At 46.0% G+C, this 25,412-nt stretch overlaps 1 protein-coding gene across 1 annotated transcript in view; it reads left to right on the forward strand.

Annotated features, from left to right (window-relative positions):
- The window catches only part of LOC138504133 (tetratricopeptide repeat protein 24-like), a 529,591-nt gene that overhangs the window by 274,831 nt on the left and 229,348 nt on the right, over positions 1 to 25,412 (forward strand). Inside the window, exon 5 of the mRNA XM_069624352.1 lies at positions 15,781 to 15,906. Coding sequence (XP_069480453.1) covers positions 15,781 to 15,906 — 126 coding nt within the window. The remainder of the gene's footprint in view (positions 1 to 15,780; positions 15,907 to 25,412) is intronic.

The following is a 25,412-nucleotide window of genomic DNA, read 5'->3' on the forward strand; positions in this document are numbered from 1 at the left end:
GGGTGAAATTAAGCAGTGGGGAGTGTGGGAGGTCACAAGAAGGGCTCAGACTCTTGTAGGACATTTTCAAAGATGTTTTTTTTTATTAAAGAATTAAGGATAAGGCTTAACTTTTCCTGCAGCTATGGGGTGTTCCCTACCTATCAAAGTAACTAAGGCACTAGTCAGTTGTCTGTGAATATCCCAAAGAATATGTCTACAGTCCATCCTAAGCCTAAACTGACCCTACAACTATTCTAACAACTAAAGAGAGGAGAATGACTCACTTCTCCTGGTGCTTTGCTTCTTGCAAATCTCTTCCGTGTTCTTTCTTATTAAGTGATTTTTAAATAGTCTTTTTTTACTTCTTTGATCAGTTCGTATAACTCCATAAAGATCTCATTGTCTTTATTATTATTTTGTATTTCTTGTTTGGGGCAACATGCCCAAAGGCCTCATTATACTTCTGGTCCTTCCCAACAATTGGTTTCTTTTACCTTGGATGAATGCTTTGATCCGTATAAATAATTTTGGTGTAACCTCGGTTCCGTTCATTGACTCTAAAAAAAGGGTTTGCTTTCCTCTTTTCCCAGAGCAGTGATATCTATCCTTCACAACTGTCCCTTTTGGGATTCCCTTTTCTGCTTTGTAATTCATAGTATCCTTTCTCTTTATAGTCTCTGTCTTTAGGCATATAGAACACTCTTTCTCCTAGGCTTTTGTCTTTCAGTTTCTCTCTCAATCTCTATTGCATTCGGCTTTCTCTTATACTCACTTTGTTTTGACTGGGTAGAGTATGAGCAGTCCCAAAACGATTCACCGGCGGCCTCCCGGGTCTCCCGGTCACCACGTTACCTTGGATTCTCTGGGACAATGTCACCAGGGCCTCCGTTCGCTCGGGGTTTGCTGTCTCCTTCACTTCCTTTGCTTCTCTCGTTACTCCGGTGTCCTGACTTCCACATTCTCCTTCTGGGCGGATTAGCAACTCTGCAGGTATCCAGAGTGTATGCAGCTTTGACCGCTTAGTGGTTTTGGTGTTGTTTTGTCCTGGTTCACTATGAAATCTTTGTGGTCAGACCATCACCATCATGTCTTGCTCTTTCCTTCTCAAAGGATGCTGAATGCTCGGCGCTCTGCCTTCAGTGCCCAAGCAGTTTCCAAACTCACAGGCTTTGGCGGTTGCAGAGTCTCCACCCCTCTCAGGTGTTATGTCGCTGTGTGGCTTCCCTGGCTGACATTTGTGTCTCTCCACCTCTGCTTGCTGCAGTGTCTCTTGCCACTTCAGGCTCCTCATCCCAGCTAAATGGAGGTTTCTATTTAAAGTGACAGGCTCTGTTTCTTTTTGACAATAACATATTGTAGTTCTTTCTTCACACAAGTCTTTATATTGCACATTTCTTAGTTGGTCTAATATTCCTAAGTAGGCCGTTTTGAGTTGTCCTTTAGGGAGTTCCTCACAGGAACGGTAGTCCTTGTCCCCAGAGGGGGAGTCTCTCCCGTTGAGGTCCAACTTGCCTCGACCCATAGGCAGAGTGTTGCAGAGCGGGCTCAACTCCTTAGCTTCACAGGGAGGGGCTCCACCTTGGGGAGAATGAACAAATTCACTTGATGCGTCACAGAATGAGAGGAGAATGAGTCGTATAGTAGGAATTGGAAGCTGGAGAAGGCAGTGTTGATGGAAGAGGCATTGGGTGTTAAGGAGGAGAGTGAGAAATGTAGGCCAGAGAGAAAGGAGGGAATGGCAGAAGGTTTACATTTCCTTTTAGTACTAGGTGAAGGTGGGGAAAGTTCAGAGGGTGGGAAGGAGATGGTGGTAAAAACAATTGAGTGATCAGATATGGATGGTGTGACAGTAGTATTAGTGGCTGAGAGAGAGGTGGAGATGAATAAGAGATCCAAAGAGTTACCCATTGTGTGGGTAGGTAGGTTATGGATAGAGTGGAGTGTGTGGTCACAAAGAAAAGACTGAAGTTCATGTTTCTGAGAAGTGGTTGGAGAGTGAAGGATAAAGTCACTTAAGAGGGGGTGATGTTGGACAGTGGAGATATGTAGATGTGAGCCTCCACAACTCTGTGACAACCATAGACATCCTGCAGCATAAATCCTGTTTCCTCAGCAGAAAAAGCAGAAGATTCACCCCTGTTAGTGGAATACAATGGCCACAGACCGCTTCCTTTTTGGAGGAAAACACAGAAAGGAATCCTGTGAAACAACCACCGGCGAGAAAGTGGGGCAGCCGAAGCCATTTTTGAATTCGGCCCGACTGGGGAGAACTGCATCAGCGAGTTGCCGGCCCAACCAAGGCAGGGCTTGAGCAGGAGACTGTGACCCAGCACAGAGGATCTGGTGGGGACCCAGCAGACCCAGGTGAGAAGTCTGGTTGACATCAGGCCCACTGTGATCAGCACGAAAGGAGGAGGATAGCTCCCTCGCCGCAATAAAGCAGCAGGGCATCCTTCCACTGCCAGGGTCACGGCCTGTTCACCCTGGCCAGGCACAACAGGTGGGAGCAGGAGGCGGCACTTAAAAACCCATGAGCCCACTCCACAAGTCACCTAAGTCAAGGGACTTCACTGGCTACCAGCGGAGAAAGGACAACAAAGCAAACTGGGCACTGACATTCACATTGTGGTCCCTGACTGTCTCAAGGCCCCGCGGAACACCCTCCCTATGCAGCTTTGGTGAGAAAAGTGCGCTGGTGCACGTGATTCGCAGCTCAACTTGGAGGGGCTAAGCATGGAGGCCCACTGCAGAGTAGACAGGCTTACAAACATCAGCATAGACCACAGATGCGCTGGAGGCCCATGGTGCACAGAACAAGCATGATAATTTAGAAGAAGGGACACGGTCAAATGGAGTAGTGAGAACGGGAGTCCAACCGTGCAGCACCCTGGCAAAGAAGACAGCGCTCCAGTGGAAGATGGATCAGCATATGGTGGGTTCTTCCCAACTGCCCACAACTCATGCCATGGGGACAGCGGGCACAGACTGTGAGTCGCAAGACTCTCAAATCTCCCTTTGTGTCATCATGGGAGCCATAGGAGAAAATTGTCCTTCCACTGGCAAGACATTCAGAGCATGGCTTCGAGGGTCGGGTCAGGTAAGCAGAGCAGCACATCTCGAACTCGGAGGATGCAATTAAGAGAATGGAGAAGCAACTGGCTGCGGTCACCCAAAGCTCACACACCTGGAAAATAGGGCCGAAGACACGGAACGAAGAGCACGGTGCAAAAACATTTGCATCCTCGGAGTACCGGAAAAGGAAGAGAGACCCAGCTTGGAGCTCTTCTTGGAGTAATGGCTAACAGAATGTTTCGCCCCAAAGAAGCTCTCCAAATTCTTTTCTGTGGAAAGGGCACACTGGATGACGGCAGGTTGTCCCATCCTGGGGGCACCCCCCCGCACCATAATAGCGTGGTTCCTGAACTACTGGGACTGGTACGCCCTACTGCAAATGGTGCGTGCCACCAGCCCCATCACGAATAATGGTACCGGATCGGATTCTTTCCAGACTATACACTGGAGGTTCAGAAAGCACGTCAATTTTTCGAATCTGTCAAGAAGAAGATGCACTCACTCGGCATGAAGTGCGCTCTCTTCTTCCCGGCGCAACTTAAAATCTACCACGAGGGAACCGTGCACCTTTCAACAACCTGAGGGGTGCATGGACATGGCTTGAGACAAACGTTCTCTCATCTCCTGGACATCAGCTGCCGAAGGGGCATCCCAGACAAGAGTCTGATCCGAGTCAGTCCCCAATCCTGTTTGAATCACAGGCAGTAGAACAAACTGTGCCCTTGGGGCAGCGGGCAATTGAGGACTCGGTGGCCAAACAGAACCAGCCCACGATCTTGCAATGAGATTCAGGGGTAAACAGTCATAGCGGCTACTGATCGGGAATGGAGGTTCCTGCAAACAGCAACAGCGGATACCCCGCAGATGGTTGACTTGGTTCTTGCACACCGGTTTGGTGTGGTCTTAGGGCGAAAGGTGCTTCAAGTTGGGGAGGAGTACAGGGTGGGATGGGAGGGGAGTTGGTCAACCCTTGATGGCCTGATTTTGGTTGAACTTTGGTTCACAAGGTACTTAGCTCATAATGACACTCAGTTAGGGGTGGGGATAAGGAGGGGAGTGCTAACGGGAGGCTAAGGAGGAAATGGAAGGGGAGCACCATCCGAGTTGAAGTACGGTTTCTCTGGGATGATGGCTCATAACAGGACAGTCACAGTGATGACCTGGAATGTCAAAGGGCTGTGTTCAGGTGTTAAAAGAAGGCTGATGCTACAGTTCCTTGTATTTCTTACTGAGACACATCTTGCGGGAACGGAGTGCAAATTCTTTCTCAGATCCAATTACAGGGTGTCATTCCATGCAGGCTTTGCTAAGGGCTCCTGGGGGACGCTGAGCCTGCTGTATAAGAGGGTTCCATTCCAGCTCGAAGAGGTGAAGCCTGACCCCAGGTGGTGCTATGTTCTGGCAAGGGGAGTGTTGTTGGGTGCCACTTGGTGAATGATAGCGGTATATGCACCCTCACTGTTCAAATCCAATCTCTTAGCAGAGCTTCAGGGGCTTTTGCTTCAGAATCACACGGATGTTTGGATACTGGGAGGGGGGGACTTTAATGAGGTGATGGACCTGTACTTAGACAGGACATATGCTGGCACCAAAAACCTGGCAGCCTTTACCAAATTGCGGGCATTTTTTTAGGCCTTGGGGCGAGTGGACGCATGGAGGTGGCTGCATACAACTGAGAGAGGCTACTGCTTCTTCTCTGGCTACATGCCTCCATCAAGGATTGACTACTTTTTAGTCCCATCGAACATGACCCAAAAGCTACTATCTGCCAATTTCATACAACTCCCCGTTAGTCATGGAGTTAAAGAATGGGATAACTAAGCTCAATGGGAGCTGGCGCCTCAACACGTATTACCTGGGGGACCCTGAATTTGTGGACTGCTTGACTGCTAAAACCGGGGAGTACTTTGAAAAGAACACGGGGACAGTCAACAGCCCAGTCAAACTTTGGGAGGGGTAAAAGGCCTCGCTACTGGGGGGGCGCTCTGAATGTGGATGGTGGCAGCTAAGTGCAGGAAGCACGTGCATGGGGTGGAGGAGGCAGAGATGGTGGCACAGCAAGCAGAGGAGGAGTTTCTCTCCTCTGGGTCACAGAAGGCCAGGCTGACACTAGTTACAGCACAAGAAACACTGCGTAATGTGGCACTAGACAATGGCAGGGTGGCGCACTGGGCTAGACAAAGTTAAATCCATGAAGCCAGGGATAAAGGGGGAAAATGTTGGCCTGGCTTGAAAGGAGGGATAAAAAGACTGGATACATGTGCGCCTTATGGGACGTCCAAGGGGAGGAATGCAGACATAGCCGAGGCCTTTGCGCAATACTATGAGGTGTTGTATAGCCCGGGGAATGGGAACTATGAGGCGGATGGTCCAGACGCACTAGATCAGGTGCCTCTCCCAAGGTTCACTGCTCAACAGGCTCTGGGTTTGGAGGCAGACATTTCAGGGGAAAACATTTCAGCTGCGATCGCACAGCTACAGATGGGTAAAGCTCCAGGGCCCAACAGGTTTCCAGTTGAGAGGCTGAGGGAGAAAGTAATCGGTCCTATGCATCATCTCTTTTTACAATGAAGACAAGATGAGGGTCTACCACCCAATCTCCAGTTGGATAGCATAGTGGTTCTTGCGTAGCCTGGTAAACTCCCGGAACAGTGTGCCTCATAGAGGACAATATCTTTCATAAATGGAGAGGCTAAGATCCCGGCCCAAGTACTGGCCAATCGCCTGTTGGGGTTCATCAGCGCTCTGGTACATCCGGACCAATGTGGGTTCATGCCTTCTAGAACCACACAAATGTACCTGTGCCGAGTGCAACTCGCTATTGGTCTGGTAGCCGAAATACCAGACACATTGTCACTCCTCGCCATAGACTTCGAGAAGGGGTTAAATTCTGTGCGACTCGCTTTGGGAGATTATGGGTCACATTGGATTTGGCAGAAACTTCCTGGTCTGGGTTCACCCGCTATATACTTCCCCCAAAGGTGGCAATAAGAGTAAGTAGGGTCACCTCTCTGGCCTTTCACACTGGGGGGTGGCACGTGGCAGGGATGCACCCTTTCAGCGCTACTTTTTACTGTAGCAATGGAACCACTAACGATACAGCTCAGGGAAATCCCAGAATGGGAGGGATTTAAATGGCCACATGGGTTAGGAAAACAGGGTCTCAGTCTAGGCAGACAACCTCCTAATATATATGAGTAACTCAAAGGTCTCATGCCCGGTAGTGAGGGGAATATTGCAGGCATACCAAAGCTTTAGCCGGCTCAAAATAAATTGGCAAAAATGTGTCCTCTTCCCAGTGTAGGGAGAGGTAACAATGCTCCCTCAGGAATGCCCATACACAATAGCAGCTTCAAGCTTCAAATATCTGGGTATCCACCTTAGTCCATGCCTGTACAACTTCATTCAGCTCAATCTCTCCCCAGTGGGGAGCAAGTTTGCACAGGATATCACACACTACCAATCCCTCCCACTAACCTTGCTGGGCAAAGCAGCCCTTTTTAAGATGTTCACACTGCCTACATTTCTCTACGTCCTGCAGAATGCCCGCTCCCGATTCCAAAGAAGGTCTTTGTAGAAGTTGCAGGATCCCTGAGGGCGCTCTTATGGGGGCAGGGAGGAAACAACCACGGGTGGCATTGAGGATGCTGCAACGGTCAGTATGGGAAGGGAGCATAGTCTTACCGAACTTGCGCAGGTATTACTGCGCGGCACAGCTGGGTGCTGTGAATAACTGGCTGAAGAGGCACCTGTCACTCGCTCACATTGTAGCCGAGCCCAAAGAATGATAGGCTGGACACCCAGACAGGTACTATATGGGGGGGCAGGGGGTGTAAGGTACAGGAAGACTCTCCCCGGGCTGACGCGGCACATGTGCCAAGTGTGGGTGGAGGTGCACCAGGACATGGGGTGGGGTGCAAAACCGTATCTCCACCAGCCCATTTGGTATAAAGTGCACCTAACAGAGCTGCAGTAGATGGGGTATTTTGAGAGCTGGGAAGTGAAGGGAATAGACACCATGGTGGATATAATACACAAGGGGCGCCTTTCGGTCATTTGAAGAGCTGCAAGGGCAATATAGCCTTCGAACAGGGGAGGGATTTCATTATATGCAAATAACACATGCCATGAAGGCCCAATTTCCCTCTTTGGGAGAGGTCCCGAGGAGTTCTCCACTGGAGTCTAACCTATTCTCATCTGGCATCCCCGCCAAGGTTACGTCTACACTGTACCAAGTGCTCACGGCATTTGGGACCGCGGCGCTCATCTGCCTAAGGGAGAAATGGGAGCAGGACCTGGGGAGGTTGGAACCAGAGGAATGGGTGGAGGCCCTGATTTTCCTGAGGGAGGTGGGAATAGCGGTTTGGCTGTGGCTAATACAATTCAACATCCTCCACAGGATGTACTACTCCCGTACTGCGTTGACGAGCTGCGGCATAGTAGACAGCGACACATGTCTTAGATGTTGTAGGGAAGAAGGCCCATTCTATCACACACTCTGGGACTGTGCTCAGATTCAAGTCTTCTGGGGGAAATGTATGCATAAACTATCCACTGTAATGGGTGCTCATGTTCCTCTGGGGCCAAAACTGGCATTTCCGGGGATATGGGTAGATACCGGGATCACAAAATATGAGAAATCGTTCGTGGCTGCAGCACTGGAGCTTGCTAAGAGACTGATTTCAGCATCCTGGGGCTCTGCGGAGCGCCCGAAACTAAGCCAGTGGGCTGCAGAAGTGGACTGTTGTTTAGCCTTGGAGAGGGGAGTGTACAGGGCTAGGGGCTGTCCCCAGAGGTTCTTGAAGATATGGGGGAGGTGGGGGGAGATGGCTGAGGGGCTTGACAGTAAGGATTGCTCTAACCCTGAACCTTCTTGCTGCCAGTGTAACCTGTAAGCATCCTATGCTAGTGGCACTCCCATGCTAATACTAATACTGTTATATGGAACCTACTGTATTATGCTCAAGTTGTACCTATGCTTGTGTTTTTTTCTGTTCCTTTATGAAAATAATAAACAGATTGGTTAAAAAAAAGTCACCTAAGAGAATGAGATGTTTAGTGGAAAGAGAATCAGGGAGTTGGCCAAGATCATCAAAGAATGGTCCAATGGGACCAGGAGAGCGACAGATGGTGATGATGTGAACCGAGTGAGGCAGAGCGATAGTAGAGATGGTGAATTCAAAAGAGGGAGGAGAGGACGTGGCATTGGAGATTTGTGAGGCATCGAGGCGGGAAAGGAGTCTGTCACTTTCACCTCTGCCAATCAGTCGAGGAGAGTGAATGAAGGATAGTTTGGAGTCATGTAGGACTGCCAGAGTGGCAGTGTAAGATGGAGAAATCCAGGTTTCAGTGATAGCAAGAAGGTTCAGGGTGGAAGAGCTGGAGTGAAAGTAGTTAGTGCTAAAGGAATTTTGTTGCATACAGACTGAACATTCCAGAGTGCAATGTTCAGTTGATGATGTAAGGAAGAGTAGAGAAGTTGATTCTCAGAAGAAGCGAGGCAAGGTGTATAGTTAGCTCGTCAGCTTTGTTTGTTGGAAGGTGGTAGAAGAGAGATGGAGTAGTGAAAGTGTTCAGTTGTGAGTTTTTTTAATAGGGATAGGAAAGGAGGAAATTGTAGCATGATTGGAGACAGCATAGGGAGAGGTGAGGTGGAGCAGCAGCAGGGGGAGCAGGAGTGAATGCAGTATAGGTGAGTAGCACAGTGTGGAGGGACAGTACTGTCATTGGGAAGCGTGGGGTACTCACAGGTTCAACAGGGAGAAAGGCAAAAGCAAAGGCTCATAGACTAAAAGGAAAATAGGCTTATCAACAGCTGATCTTCACTTTTCCACTCTTAACTGGGATGCCCCTGGCTGGACGCCCCTAGGGAGTTCAGAAGGGATGAGGCACACTCTTGTCACTTGATCATCTAGTTCATCAGTGGTTGGTCTCTCTGATATTGTCATTGGGGTTGCTGGGATGAGGCAATTTTGGCCTGATTGGTGTTCCTAGAGGAGTGTCTTTTGATCTTCAGCAAGAGACGTGGTTGATCCATAATGGCCGTGCGAAGTGATGTAACCAATCCAAGATGGCGCTGGCAGTGAAGTTCCAGACAGAAAGTGTTTCCAAAAACCAGAAGGGTTAACACACGCTCTTGTCACCTAATCCATCAGCGGTTGGTCTCTCTGATATTGTCCCTAGTGTTGCAGGGATGAGATGATTTCTTCCTGATTGTGATTCTAGAGGAGCCTCATGTTGCCTTCTGCAGGAGATGGGTTTGATCCAAGATGGCCACAGGAAGTGATGTCACTGTGATCCAAGACGGCCAAAGGAAGTGATGTCACCAATCTGAGATGGCTGCTGGCAGAGAAGTTGCAGACAGAAAGTGAAGCCAAAAACCACACGGGATAACACACATTCTTGTCACCTGATCGCCTAATCGATCAGTAGTTGGTCTTTTTGATTTTGTCCCTGTTGTTGCTGGGATGAGGTGATTTCTTCCTGATTGGTGTTCATAAAGGGGCCTCTTGTGGCCTTCAGCAGGAGAAGGTGTTGATCTGAGAGGGCCACAGGAAGTGATGTCAGATCTCTGCCTTATGCGACAAGGGAGATGGATCATTCATGGTCCTACATGGGATATGGGGTGCTACATTTATTGGATCTTGTGAATGCAAACATATCGGCTGATTTTGATACATATCTGGTAAGGTGACATTAAATATGTCAGACTGGTTGATTTACAGATATTTTTTCTCACTGTTGAAAAACAGAATGGAACTAAATGCTAAATTAAGGATGCCATCTTGTTGAGAGGAGGTAGTTCTGGAACCAAAAACTATCCACATATTTAGCTGATTTATATATTGTTGTTGTCGAATAATTATAGTCAGTCCTCGGCACTGGCCTTTTAATGGTCCCAAGATATAAATGTACGGATAGATGTCTCAGAGTTTATAGCATTTTGGAACATGTGCACTGGGGCTGTCTGTGAACGGATAGGAGGGCATGCTTGGTAGTACACAGCAGCCTGGCGCCAAACAGACCACTAAGGGTATACTGGCGATCAGCCGAAGAATAGGGATGCCGGAACAAGGATGGAGCCATAACTGTGCAGGATCCATTGCCAGAGCAAGGAATGAGATGTGGAGAGCACTCAGAGACATGCCACTGTGACCCACTGTGTACGACAATGCTGGGAATCCATCTGTCGTGCCACAATTCCCCTGTGGACCCCCGTACCGGCAGCAGGTCGGAAGCTCCAACAGGATCACAACCATAGAAAGGAACATCATGAACACAACCTCTTCCATGAGAGACGGTGGGGCTTCTATCTTAACCATCGACAAGAAGCGCGAAAAACAGAACACAAGGACAACAAATACAGCTCGATGAGACAGTGCCGGAGGGGGCGGGAAAGGAGAGGAACCTAACTGAAATGGTGCCCTGCATTCTTTTTGTTGCAGGATGAACAAGAAGCGCATCCTGACTCACTCCCCTTGGCCTATTAGGAAGAATCTGGGAAGTGTTGATGCCAATAAGGACAGAAGAGCACATCCATACCAGAGGTGTCCAGTGAAGATAACCAAGGCAACCTGATTTCGTCATAAGATTCATTTGAAATGTACAATAAGCAGAGGTGCATCAGAAGTTAGCAGTGTCCCGCACAGTTCTCTTTCCATAAGACATGATTCACATGTATCCAGCTTGAATAGGCTCCATGAAATTCAATGTAAGCGTTTGCATACAATGTATTATACCGAGAGCAAACCTTTCTCAATGGACCTCACTGACTCGCCCCTTTGCTGGTCAGGCTGCTGACAAACATGGGGAACAATGGGGCACATGGTTTGGCCATGTCCCAAAATCCAACGGTTAAGAGTTGCCTTTGGTAGCAAAACAAAATCTCTTTTCTGGTGCGGCCGCGTTCCTCATCAACATTGTGTCTTTCTTCTAAATATGCGGACTATAAAAATCTATACCCGGTTAATTGCCGGCTGGCAAACAACACTGCTTGCCTGAAGATCGAGCTGTGTTCCAATAATTAAAGTCTGAAAGAGTCAATTGTATTTGTGTGTGTGTGCGTTTATGCAAGGGTTGGTTTATAAGTGGGTGGACAAACAAGTGTGCTTGTTTTTTGTGTGCGCATGCAATGCGAACGTATGAATGCTGCACGGGTGCACAGCGCAGGTGTATAAAGAATGAATGCTGTATGCATGTTTGTGAATGTAAGAGTGAATGAAGAATTAATGATGCTGTATGAAGGCTGATGTGTATCCGTCAGTCCCCTAGGAGAAGGCTTCTGATTTGGGGAGGCAGCGGTAGGAGGGGGTTGAGGGACGGCAGCTCTTACTCTGCATCAAGGAAGGGCGAAGGCAGCATAATGAGTATTTTACGTGATACTGGGCCACATTGGTTGGTTCATTCTGGGCATGTTTCTTTACTGTGGTGCATCTTTTTCTATTAGGCTTCAAGGGTGAAGGCAGTATTAATATTCCAACATGGTACTGACTGATAGTGTTGGGTCCAGTGTGGACAAATCTCTGCTGCTGAAAGGATTGGCCTCTCAAAACATGTACTCCCGAGACATCTGACCAGCTATGGTTAACATGATATGAAGTATAGCTTAAATGTTAGACCAATATATATATATATATATATATATATATATATATTAGTCTCACATGCTTTGATTTCATACCCTTTATAAGATGTACCTTGCAGACTCCGAAGAGCAAGACTCAATGATAAAGGGGGTCATTACGAGGTTTGAAGTAACCATGCTGCAATTTGTGGCATGGTTACCTCCTTATCGGGTACCAGGACTGGGTTCCTCAAATGAGGACTTACCGGGCCATTCCAAACTTTGAGGACCCGGTAATTCCTCATTCGAGGAACCCAGTCCCGGTACATCCCCATTCCCATTCGAGCCCCCATAGGGCTCAATGGGAATGGGGAGGGAGCTAACAACGGGCCCATTAATAACAGGCCCGTTGTTAGCTCCCTGGTCTGCTAGCGGGACCCGCTAAGGGCACCTGGTTTTACGAGGCTCCCTTTGCGGGTCCCGAGAGCAGACACGTAATAGGGCGGTAAGGTGTTAATGGCGCCAGCACCATTACTGGTGTCGTTAACCCCTTACCACCCAGCTCGTAATGACCCCCAAAGACTTTAGGAGACTAATAACAAAATAAAAGCATGTGAATGTTTTCCTTTCGCGTGGGGTTCTTTATGATAAAAGTTGTATTCTGTATTATATAGTAAGCCTTCTCCACTTTGTTTTAACAGACAGAAAGCGAAATAATGTATATTTACAGATGGATGCCATATGCCTTGCTGATGGCCCATTTTCATGGATATTGCTTATGGAATGATGCATGCTGTTCAACATAAAAAATAAAAAGGCAAAAAAAAAAAGGTAAAGAAGCAGGAGCAAAAACAGGCATAGATGATGAAGTACGAGTGAGAAGAGGTGGGGAAAGAGAAGGAAGACCACAATCAAGGGAAGGAGCAGGAGTAAGGTTGATAGTGCAAATGGGGCTCATATTCCAAGATCGGCATAATAAAATACAGGGTTGGTGGTTTGGACTAGGGTGGTAAAGTAGGGCCTGAGAGATCCTACGACCCTGGAGTTAGTACCCTGGCAGAGGGAGAATAGTCTATCTGGAAGTACCCATAGAGAGAAGAGAATACCTACCTGACTTGTATCATGGGGGACAGTTCGGACAGAGACACCTAGAGAAAGAGGAAGAACTAAACACCACCTCACTGCAGCCCCACCAAGGACATATGGGGACCAAAGAACAATGGAGGACATTTTACTGTCCTAGGAGAGGCCACAACCAAGGCATGGACCTCAAGCAGCAGCCACATCTCACCAAGACTAAAGAAGGCCACAGGGATGCTAAAACAACCTGAGACGACTAAATTACATTTCTTGTACACAGTCCTGATGAACACCATGCAGGACCATGGTTTTCTAGACCTTAGACTGCACACCTTTGGGCTCAGGACAACAAGTCCTTCTAGAGTAGGCTGTTTACTGAATTGTTGCCCCCATCCTAAAATGTTTGATCATAGACTGATCCCTAATTTTGCTCTGTAGTGAACCCCAAGTTCTCACAGGAATTGGCCTTACCCTGACCTCCTGAAACCTATGAAAGCAAATCATGAGTTCCGAGATTCTCCCCAAACTATAGAAGTTGAGGCATATTTGCCCCAGAAGTGACGTCCATTTAATGCTGGGGTTTTTCTGGATGTCATTTGATCTCGGGTCCCCAGATAGATTTTATATTGGATCCTGGTATGAGGCCTGGGTGCTGGTGGGAGTTTGTATCTTTTGAGTTATTCAGACCCTATAAAGAGGAGTGCATTCTGTTTTCTAATTTCCTTCATGTGCAACACCAACGTTTATCACAAATGAAAACTTGTGTGAATCCTATTACTGGTATCCATGTGTTGTGTTCCTCCATCTTTGTGACACTAACTGCAGCTCAATTATGAAATTACTAGTACTTTTCAAAATTGTCAAACTCCACATGGCATTTGATGGGATAACAGACAAATTCTTTGGGACAAACGAATTGCTTGGAACTGCCCAGTGGAGATCATCGAGTCCATAAAGCTCCTCTACTCGAATACATCAATTACAGTCAGACTATCACAGGAAGGGACTGTATCAACACCTATTAAGACTTGGAATTGCCTGAAGCTGGGTTGCCCCCTCGCGGCAACCTTCTTCATCTTGTTTACAGCTGATGTCGAAGACCATATGCAAGCGACTTCCTTAAATCCTCCGAAGATTAATTCAGTGCCTATTCCTGTAATGATGTACGCAGGTGACATTGTTTTGATGGACAAAATGCAGAGGGGCTTGCAGCAAAGCCTAAAGATGATGGGAACCTATATGAAAGCGAATGAATTACAGATCAACACAAAGAAAACTAAAATTATGAAGTTAACTAAGCTGGCAACAAAGAAAAAAAGACCTTTGACGTTGTACCTGGACGATCAAGAATTGTGTGCTGTGTCTACTTTTAAATACCTAGCCCTCCTGATAAATCAATCTAGAACAGAACAAGACTGGGTGACCTATTTAGAAGAAAAAACACAATCATTAGCTAGACAAGGCTGAAGTCTTCATAATAAATTTGGAAAATGCTCCTTAAAACCCATCAACACCTTTTATAGGCAAAAGGTTGTACCCATTCTCACCTATGGGAGTGAAACTCTGATTAAAATCTCACAATCCATGTGGCAAAAACCCAAAGCAACTTTCTGGTGGAAGATTTTAGCACTACCTCGAAACTACCCTATGGCAAGAATTAGATTTGAAATTGCTCCCAATCTCTTAAATCAATTGCCCTATGGAAACAATTGGATCTCTTTCGCAAAATAATGACCAGCGATAAAAATCCTGGCACTGCAGATTCTTCAAACAAATCCGAGTGGTATGAATAATACCATCCTCAAAGCATGGAAGAAGGAAATGGAAAGTCAACTGGCAAAAGAAGACATACCAATGGAAATGTTATTATTACACCCGCAGCACGCCAAAGTAAAGATACAGCTCAATGATTGGGCCAAAACCATTTGAGTAAAATTGGCATATCAGATGAATCTTCACTGCGAGATTGACATAAGGGCTCTAAATGAGCTGCCAACTTACTTGAATCTATTTCTAGATAAAGCTATTTGGGATATATATTTGAAAGTACGCCTGAATATCATTCCAACCAGATATAGACTTGCGAAACTGAAGCAAATTCCCAGTTCGGAGCAACACTGTCAATTTTGCCTCAATGAGTCATCGCTAGAGACACTGCAACACATCATAATGGATTGCCCAGCCCTGGTGCAAAAGAGAAACATCTTCAGATATCTATTCCAGATCTCAGGGGCGAACATCCTTTTGGCAAAGGACAAAAAACTGATTTATACTATTGTTCAGTTTTTAAACAACATCATGGGACCTCATAAGACTCAGACATGATAATCTATTGGCCCATATACATCTTGAATACCCTGCGTTTCCTTTTTTCTTCTTTTTATTTTGTGCTTTTGATCTGGATTGACTCTGTAATGTGATATAATAAGTTAATTGATTACGTAATATGTGATAATGAGTTGATTAATTATAAATGAAAAGTTTAAAATGTAAACTGTATAATTTTAATAAAAATAAAATAATAAAAATGCTACTTTTCAAAATTCCTGAGAACGTTGTAGCTTGTCAATTGCAAAGCTTCCTGAATTTGCATGGAGGGATGCCCCCATTCCACTAGAATTTTCTCCCAAACACAGGGCAGAGTCAGCATTGGTATATATGTGGATCCCCATCTGGAAGGCAATGGATCAGAGTTACATCACCACTATGGTCCTGTTGGACAATCTTGGCTCAGTTGGACATGGCCACCCAGACTCTCCTTCTTCAGAGGGTGGCACAGGTTATACAGTCAATCTCAACTGATACGAGTGGATCAGTACTGCTCCCATCTTGACAACATTCCCTGTGAAGTCGCTCAGTGGTCTCCTTTGTCATCGTAGTGTTTAGTTTTTATATGTCCCCTCGTTCCTTGAGTATTTGTATGGCGGCAGTAGCACAATACATATTTCATAACTTAATACTAAATTCAACAGCTGTGTTGGAATTATCTAGCCAATGTGGTATAAAAACATCATTCAACCATGGCTCTAAAAATAATAACAATACAAGTATGATTGAATAGCTATCCTTTCTCCTTTCAACAGGAAACATCAGAAATTTGGAGAGAGAGACTTTTACGAAAACTGACTGATGCCATTGAGTACGGAGCATCCCAGAAGCATCCTGAAAGTCCAGGAAGAACTCCAACACCTACAGAATCTATCAGAGAGGTAGTCAAAGACATTGAGCAGTGCTTAGCCTCAGAAGTATTATTACACATGTCACTAATATTTTTATTTTCCTTGAACAGTCTAGGAGTTTCTTCTTCACTCCTTGAGGCTAGATTGGGATTTTTACGTAGGCATTTTCTGCTTAGTCTTCCATTAAGGTCTCAGGGTTGAAAACAAAAGGCATACAGATTCAACCTGTCTTTTTTTAACTTAACAATTGACTTCCATCTTACTGTAATGCAAGTTGTTTACTCCAAAAATGTTCATAATTGAATGACTTCCAAATATTCCAAAATTGTGACTTCCAAAAACATGGAATGACTTGTAAATATGTAGGCTTTTAATGTTAAGACTTCCTCTCCCAAAAAGATAACTGAAGCACTGGTCTTACCCATAACTGTCAGCGTTGTGAGAAAACGTTCCTTTTGAAAAAGCTCACATATTGGTTTTTGTATTTTGATATAATCACAATCCCCTCAGAACAATAACAGGATACAGCAATCAACAGGGCAAAACAGTGCATTTAATGAAAAGGGGTGCAGAGTGGGGGGCATTGGGCAAATGAATTAAGGACAGGATGAACAATCACTATATTCTGTCACAAGAAGAATGCATTGCCCTGATAAAGATTGTTTGCAGGTGCAAAATGTCTGGATTACCTGCCCCCAGTCTTCATTCCATTCTATCTTCGTCCTACCATTACTTGCTTTCACAAGGTGTGTCTTTCACTGCAGACAAGCAAACACTTGTACTCTAGATGAGCCCCTGCCCTACACATGTCTAACCATAGAGGTACACTCTATGCACCCCTCCTTATCTATGTATTGTGAGAAACCTAGGGGTGTTCCTCCATATATACCTTGAGAATCATCTGTTCAGTTGGCCAAGAGAGGGCCATCACTCTTGGATCCCAACCCTGTGGGTGGACGAGCGAAAGAGGATCACCTGGGTAGGGGAGTCTAGGGTTGTCTTAGTGGAAATACACCAGGCGAGACGCAGGATTCTGACAGGGCACTAGAGGAGAAAGAGGAAGTCCTAGATGCCTTCATGGGATATATTGATTCCTGTATCTCTTATGCAGGTGTCATGGACTTTGATTCCAGTTCCATCATTCGTGACCCAAGAGGGAGAAAGAACGGAGTCAGTTGCCTAAGAGAGGGATGAAAGAAGACCCAAATGAAACAAGGACAGAGTTCTTGTTTTGAGATCCATTCATCCTCTGCATGTCCAGGTTACAGGGAATGCCACCAAGACCCCTGTTTGTATAATCAACCAGAAGACATAATGAAGGGGGCAATCATTTCCATGAGTAAAGGCAAGATTAGAAGTTTTTCCCATACTCAATGTCAATTCCCTTAAAAAAATAACCAGAATTCAATATAATCTCCAATGCCATTGCACTTCAAATCCCTCTACCTCGGCTTTCATAGGGTATTGCCAAACCCATTCTATCTCCCCTGCCCATTTTCAACCAATAATGGGACGAGGAAGAGGCGACCGGGAGTAGTGAAGATTTCACATAGGAACAACATATGGAATGTAAGTAAAACCGGCTATGGAAAGAACTCAAACTGTCCCACTGACAGAGTCAGGCAGAGTCAGGTATTTATTAATTATCACTCACGACGGACTCCACTTGACTATTTTTACAACTATAAAAGGTGTGGTCTTTTTCCAAAGAATGCCATGGAGCAGAGAGCAGCAGGACTTGAAGCCTGGAGGAGAACGGCATGCAAAGATGCTGACCCAGTGTGTGAAAGGGGCTGCAGCATGGCTAGGGAGCCATGTCTCCAAGGAGCTGGAGTGAGGCACCCTTCATCCTGCTTGTGGCTGTTGGAAAGGTGCTTGTTCCCTGGGGACTTGTTCCAAGGGTATCTGAGGGTATCTGAGGGGCAGGTAGTGAGACCCTGACCTCAACCCTCTGTATCCAGAGGAACCGCTAACCAATGTGACGCTGCCCGGTGAGCTTCATGTCAGTGAGAGAGAAACTCAGGAGCGTGCGGTTGGTTGGAGCAGAGCGAGAGAAGGACACAGTTTGTAAAGCGGCACGGAGCATAAAAGTGAAACAAGTGAGAGAAAGCTTGTACAGCGGCATGGAGCGGAAAAGTGAAAGCAGTGAGAGAAAGCTTGTACAGCAGCATGCATAGGAAAAGTGAAAGAAGTGAGAGAAAGCTTGTAAAGCGGCATGGAGAGGAAATGTGAAAGAAGCTAAAGAAAGCTTGTAAAGCGGTATGGAGAGGAAATGTGAAAGAAGCTAGAGAATGCTTCTAAAGCAACAGAGAGTGAAAGGAAATATGGGAAAGATAGAAAGCACAAGATATGGATAAGGAAAGCAATAAAAAAGGAAAAGGGCACTAGCGGCGCAGATGGAAAGTAAAGTCATTAAGAAGGTGCAAGTGTGCACGAGAAAGCAAAGAAAGTGCAAGCGTGCATGAGAAAGCAAGAAAGGTGCAAGTGTGCACGAGAAAGAAGCAAAAGAAACAAAGGAGAACAAGAAGGGGTGCAGGAGGCACCTGAAGGTGAAAGGTTTAAAAGGAAGAGCAAGGAATCAAGAGAGGAGTTACAGATCAGAGTGGTCATGCATGGAAGGAGCAAAGTACCTGGTGGTTTTGAAAGTCTCTGATTGTACCCCACAAGTGAAGTGTGTGTGAAAGAACTATCTATGTGAGAAGGATACATCCTGACAAGCTGAATTTATGTTTGAAACAAAAAGGTGCCTAAGCTCAGGGAAGAGAACACTGAGAGTCCTAAGCTGAACTTGTATTTAAATCCAAGAGTTTCCTAAGTATGGGGATGGAAACCCTGAGGCCTAACAAAGTTGAATGCCTATTGGTTTGTGATGTTAAAGAAGTTGAAAGCTTGGGGAAGGGAACCACGAGAAGCTTGAAGAGGAACTGTGTATATTTCTTTTTGTCATGTTTTGAACTTGGAAGAGTTAAATCTTGAGGAAGGGATTCCAAAGGAACTTAAAACGCTGAAAGTGTTTGAGACTACTGCAAGAACTGTGGAGAAGGTCTTCTGGACAGTCTTTTTTGATTTAACACATTTTTGTGAAATTGACCAACCTACAAATGGTCAGAAGACCACCTGAAACCGACCTGGATTTCCTATTTTCTCTTGAACCAATATATTTTTCTTTTAAGAGATTTCCTAACACGTTTCGTCAAAGAGTGATGGCAAGCATAGGCTTAGACACAGACAGATTTTTACTTTGGACTTTCAGACTTTGACGGCCTTTCGAAACATCAGTCAAGGGAACCATCCCTTTAGAGTTAAGGCCAGCTAGGCATTAGACCAACCAAGAAACTGTAGTAAATAAAGGTTTTGAAAGATCATCTTTGAGTCTGTGTCTCTCTTGATACATGCCTGTCTCACAGTATCCTATCTCCATATTCAGTCTAAACCAAGAGGTCCAAAATCAGGGTGGGGCATTCGAAGAGCAGTAAGTAATAGAATGAGGAGAAAAGAATGTAATGGTGGAGTAAGGAAAATTACTTGTAAATAATCGGGACATTACACCCAATCTACTTTATCGTCCCATTCTTTACTTTCATGAGGAAATACCAAGCAACTTGCTCCTGCTTTGATTGCGCAGTAACACAAACCTGGGACAACCAGAATTAATGCAGATATGCAAGTGAATGATCATCGCAATCAATTCCCAGTGTACAGCAGCTTCATGAACCTTGAGTCCAAACGACAACTAATCATGATTACCCACATCCAATCTCTAGAGAAAAAAGAGGTCAAAGCAGACACATGTCGTACAATGAAACACTGGAGTGCTTGCACCGGAAGCAGCCATGTCTCTGATAGATCTGCTCAATGCACCTACAGGAAGTCCTGCCCATACTGACAGATCAGCCTGGGAAGTCAAAGACTGGACCCATCGAGAACCCAGTTTAGAGAAAGGTACCCTTATCAGCTGCGCCAACATTTTCAAAATGGATACACCAATCGCATGAAGTCTAACCTCATCTGGAGAGTAAAAATATGGAAACAAAGAAGGCAAGTGTGCTAATGTGCCTTCTAAGGCAGTGCACTAGACACAGGGATTCAAGCCTTTCTTTGTTATGACCTTGGTAATGTGTCTTGCACCACGGGAGAATAAAATGGAGTGCGTGGACTCCTGAAAATGTCAGAAATGCTAGGAAAAAATGGTGGTAAGGGGACTCCATATTTTGCAGTTTGAACTGCAAGAACATACCAATTGCAACACATTTTCACATATCTGACTGAATAGGCCTATTCTGGCACATCCACTAACCCCAGAGTTACAACACACAGGTAAAAACATCAGCACTGTACCCATTGCAGAAAGATGATGCTCGTACCTGGCTTCCATCTTGGTTGGGAACGTGACTTTTTATTATTATTTGGTTTCTTGTCAGAATACTTTTATTTCTTACAAATACCTTCCTATTCCCTGAAGACCAGGAGGAAAGGTAGACAAAACCCTTAATCATCGTGAAGAAACTGCTGCTATGACCAGTTTCTGATCAAAAGAATGTGTGAGACAGAGTCCAAAAATAGAAGGGCTCGAGAGGGTCAAAAGATGGAAAAGTGGGAGATGTGGAGAAAGGCACCGCCACTCAGAGGGTGACTGAGCAAAGTACCGCAAGACATGAAGACACACACTTGACTGGGAAATCACAACGAGTGCCGTGTGGGCAGAAGCACCGAGAAGGAGACAGCATCCTGAGGGCATGGGAGCCACAGAGGTGGAGGCACAAGGGTCATCAAAGCAGCGCACGAACAAAGATTAAGGGAGGAGAGTAACACAGAAAGCAAAGGAAAGAGAGAGAGAGCAAGCAAACGCTCTGAACCAGAATGCGGGAAAAGGGTGCGGGGAAAGAAACGCCAGTAGTCCAATTAAATAAATAAAAACCAACTGTGGTAGGTGAGAATTAGGAGGAGGACAACAAGGCTTGATGTCCAAGTCTTTTATTCTTTTACATCAGGCCTAATCTTTCAGATCCCTACTCTAAACAGAAACAGATAAAAAAGGGTGCTCACCAGGAAGTTAAACATAAATAAAATCCTTTACCTGGAAATCCTAACATAATCTAGTTTCTTTCCCTATCTCCTAAAACACAAAACACAAAAAAAACTAACCAACCAAGACATATTTTGGGGAACTGGCCAAGGAAAGAGATGGCTGATGGCTTCTGACCCCAACTCCTTTGACTCTTTACCAAAGGTCCTTGCCTATGTACAGTTTCAATTTATATAGTTCATGGAGTGCTGGAATGTCATCTCTGGCCCCAAAACAAGCCGCTCTCTTCCTTTACAAAAGTGAAGGTCTCACAGTCTTTATCTCTTCAGGGAGAGTGTCATCGTTCTTGCTTCCTCCGTTTAGGTTTCTCTCAGTCTCTTACTCCCTACTCTAGGGCTCTGCTTCTTCTGATTCCCCAGTCCCAGGCTCGGCTATTTCTGATTCCCCACTTTCTTCTTTTCCCCACTCTGGTTCTCTGCTCCTGCTGACTCCTAACTCTGGGAATACTTGTTTCTCTCTCCAATCCCGGGCTTATTTCTTTTTCACTCTCCACGCCAGGGTTTCTCTATTCTCTCCCCACTGCGTGGTCAGTCTCTTTATCCGCTCTGATGCTTCTTGGTGCTCTTCCCACTCCGGGGTCAACCTCTTTTTCTTTCCCCACTCTGGTTCTTCTCTTCAGTCTTTCCACTTCAGGGTCAGCCTTTTTCTCTTTCCCTACTCTGGGGTTCTCAGTGCTCTCCCCACTTTGGGGCTTCTTGATGTTCCCCCCAACCTGTGGCTTCTCGATGCTCTCCCCACTCTGGGGTCTGCCTCCATCTGTCTCTCCACTCTGGGTCTTCCTCTTTCTCTACCCACTCTCGGGGTCCTTCTTTCGTTCCCCACTATGGGGCTTGTTTCTTTCTTCCCCTCCACGATTTCTCTATTCGCTCCCCACTATGGGGTCAGTCTGTTTCGCTCTCCCCACTCCGGGGTTAGTCTCTTTTTTCCTCTTCCCACTTTTGAGATTCTCTGCCTTCTCCCTACTCGGGGGTCGGCCCCTTTCCCCCTCCCCACTTTGGGGTTTCTCGATGCTCTCCTAACTGTGGGGTCAGCCTCCTTTGCTCTTCCCACGCTGGGCTTCTGGGTGGTCTCCCCACTCTGGGGTCGGCCTCCATATCTTTCCCCACTCTGTGCTTCTCAGTGCCCTCCTGACCCTGCTGCCTCTCATTTGTTCTCCCCACTCTGGAGACGGCCTCCTTCTCACTCTTCACTATGGGGCTCCTTCTTCTTGTCACCATTCTGGGGCTTGCCTGCCCTCTCCCCACTACTGGACCCTTTGCTCACCACCTGCGTTATACTTCCCCGGAGCCGCTGCATACCTGCTTCTGCTAAGCGGGACTCCTCGAGAGAGGTGTGGAGTCTGTCTGCCATGGAGTCTCATCAACTGGTTCCGCAACGGTCGCTGGAGACTCTCCGTTCCCTCTCACTTCGTGCAGGGATGCGACTGCGACTTCTCTTCAGCCACTGTGCTTTGAGGTTCCTCTTGGTTCGTGTGGTGAACCGTAATATTCTGGTTAGTCACCTGGTGTGCCTCACTTAACTCCTGCAGCACAGCCTGCCGGCTGTGACACAGCATCTGATGTTCTCTCTCTCCATCCAGACATACCTCCTCAGAGCCTTTCCGACTCAATTGAACTGCGCGACTCCTCTGAGCCACTTTTCTGATTGGTTCTCTCCATGACGCTCCTCCAGGGAGCAGGAGTATTCACCTCTTAGCTGGTTTCCAGGAGGACTGGAGATAGTTGGAGCCATGAGCTAAATCAGCCATTACAAAAGGGGTTAGATGGTTATCATAAAATTTAGTTCCCACGTGTCCCATAAAGGTATCAGTGTCTGGGAGGGGGGATGGTGACTTGTGCCCCCTTCTGGGATGTTTCTGTCCCCAAAGGGGGGTCACCTCCAGAGAGATCCTTTTTTACCCTGCTCCCTAGGTAGTGTTAGGCATTGCAGGCTCACCTCCCTAGTCCTAAGGGGCACCCTTGGGTAGAGGTGATGATTTTCTTGGAATTGTCACAGAATTCCCAAGGCTCTCTAATGAGACCTAGGAGTGATCCACTCAAGAACGTTGCCAATCAACTTCTTCACACTGGTCCCAATTTATAGTCCCATCCACTCCCTCACTGTTTTACTACCCAATTTCTATCTTGGTCAGATATTCCATCCTCTCCCAGTCCTTTTGCTGTTCTGTTTTCTTTCTCGTTTACCCACTGTGCTCTGATTCCTGACACTAATCCCCAACCTTGCCCAAATTACAGGACGCAGGTGCAGACCCTCACCAAATGCCCAACCCAAAGGGAAGACAGAGAGAGTACTATAATATATGAAGTTGTTAAGTCAGTGTGGCTTGAAGGAGCAGGATGCACAGGTTTGGCAGTGCATGGAGATTGGCAAGAGTTGGAGAAAATGGAGGCTGGGTAGATGGAAGACGTTGGTGATGTGGCAACAGTGGAAAACAGGAGCTGGCAGTGAGAGGCAGTGAGAGGCAAGAGAGTAAATTATAACAGAGGAAGTAGAAAGGCCAAGGGGGCAGGAATAGGTAGTACATCAATAAGTAAAGATGTCGGTCTGGAGGTGGTAACATGAGGAGGAGAAGGTGGCAGTTTGGGGGTGGTAGCAACAGAATGTAAAGTTGGCAGTCTGAATGTGGTAACATCAACAAGAGAAGGTGGTAGCCCCAAGATGGTAAGGCCTAAAATGAAAAGGTGGTAGTCTGGCGGTGGTACCATCAGGAGGAAAATAGGATAGACTGGGAAAATTAGGAGGGGAAGGTGGTGCAGAGGCGGAAGAACCGATAACATCAGAGAAGGAGGTGGGAACATAAGTTGGTGAAGGTGTGATGGAGGAGACGGAGGAGAGTTGACCCACAGTCATGCAGAAAAGGCAGGTTCCAGGCAGCCAGTTCAGCTCTAGGCAGTTGCAGAAGATGGGAGGAGGAATAAGAGTCAGACAGGTAGGACCCAATAATATTAAAGAGGCGAGAGGGGAAGAAGCAGGATGAGGCTTGGCTAGGGGAGGCCTAACAGGATCACTCGACAGCTCTCCATGTCAGCTCCTTCTGCTGACCCACCAACTGACAGGTTAGTCTCAGCATTCATCTGTGCTCTCAGACAATAGGGACAGATTGAGTTGCATACAAATCAAAATGCAGAGTATATTAGTCCTCTAATACTTTTATATATCTTAATCAGATTCAATATAATTAAGATCAATAAAAAATTAATTTGCAAGTTTTGTGCAGAATAACACACAATCTTATTTGAAAACATTTTCTGTTTACTGGCACTCACAGCAGACTGGAATACATAGCATAGGATTTCATCGCATTCTAGGGTAGAACCCTTCTTCTTTCACCTTGCTCTTCCATCTCGTGCATACGCTCGCTATCCCATCACGTGCTGTGTTCTTTGATGTCCAGACACTACACATTTGATTGATACTTCTTTTACCCTACTCTCTAAGGTTAGTACACACGTCTCTGTGTTTTCAACTTCTTTGGCTAGTCACAAAACAACATCAAGTGAGGGATCGTCCTCAGACCAGAGTCTCTCTCTGACTTTGCTGCTCCTGCATTCAAGCATGAATTGGTCCCTGATCCTCTCTTACAGTTGCTGATTGAATTTGCAATTACGGGCCAACTTTCTCAGAGCAGTGACATATTGTTCTACTGTCTCATCTTGTTCTTGGATTCTCTTCCCGAACTTATATCTTTCCAGTATGGTACTAACTTTCTTCTCATAGTGCTTGTTATACTTTGTGATGGCTATCTCATATTCGTTCATGTCCCCTGTTTCCTCATCTTGAAGATCTGGGAGATCCTCATACTTTTCTTGTCCTGCAGGTCCCAAACAGTGCAACAGCAAAGATTTTTTTCTTTCAATCCTATAGGTTGTCCCGAAGACTACATGTGCATAATGCTCAAAGGACTTGAGCCAACGTTTCCAAGGCAGGATTGGTCCCCTACTTCTGGTAGGAACATGTGGGGAGGTTGAACTCCCTGCATTGCCATGCTACTGGTTGAATGATAATGACTAAGGAGTTAAGTTTACTCTTGGCTGCAAATTGCTGTAGTATTGTGAACTTAGTTAACACCAGAGCGTTGTAATTATCCTTCAATTCTCTTTCCTTTTATTTTTTATTTTTTATTTAAAGTGATCCACTGTGAGGAGTATGAGCACGGAGAGTAATGAGGATTGTCAAGGTAAGGTACATTACACAGATAGTAATGCACTTGTATACATAAATTGGCCTGAACGACCCATGACTAATTATGTGTCTCCACTGGATAGTGGTGTCTTCACTTAAATTGTGGTCTGGGTTCACTCAGCGTATGATTGAATATTTTCATGAGTCGCAAAACGCTGGTGAATAACTTGAAACATTGGTAGTAACGATTGTTTACTTCCTGGTTCCTTGTATATTTCTGGTCGATGAATAGAAAGGCTATCTTCAGTGCCGTGCCGCAGCGTAGCAA

The sequence above is a fragment of the Ambystoma mexicanum genome, chromosome 11, assembly GCF_040938575.1.
Source record: "Ambystoma mexicanum isolate Mex_15411 chromosome 11, UKY_AmexF1_1, whole genome shotgun sequence".
NCBI classification, from domain to species: domain Eukaryota; kingdom Metazoa; phylum Chordata; class Amphibia; order Caudata; family Ambystomatidae; genus Ambystoma; species Ambystoma mexicanum.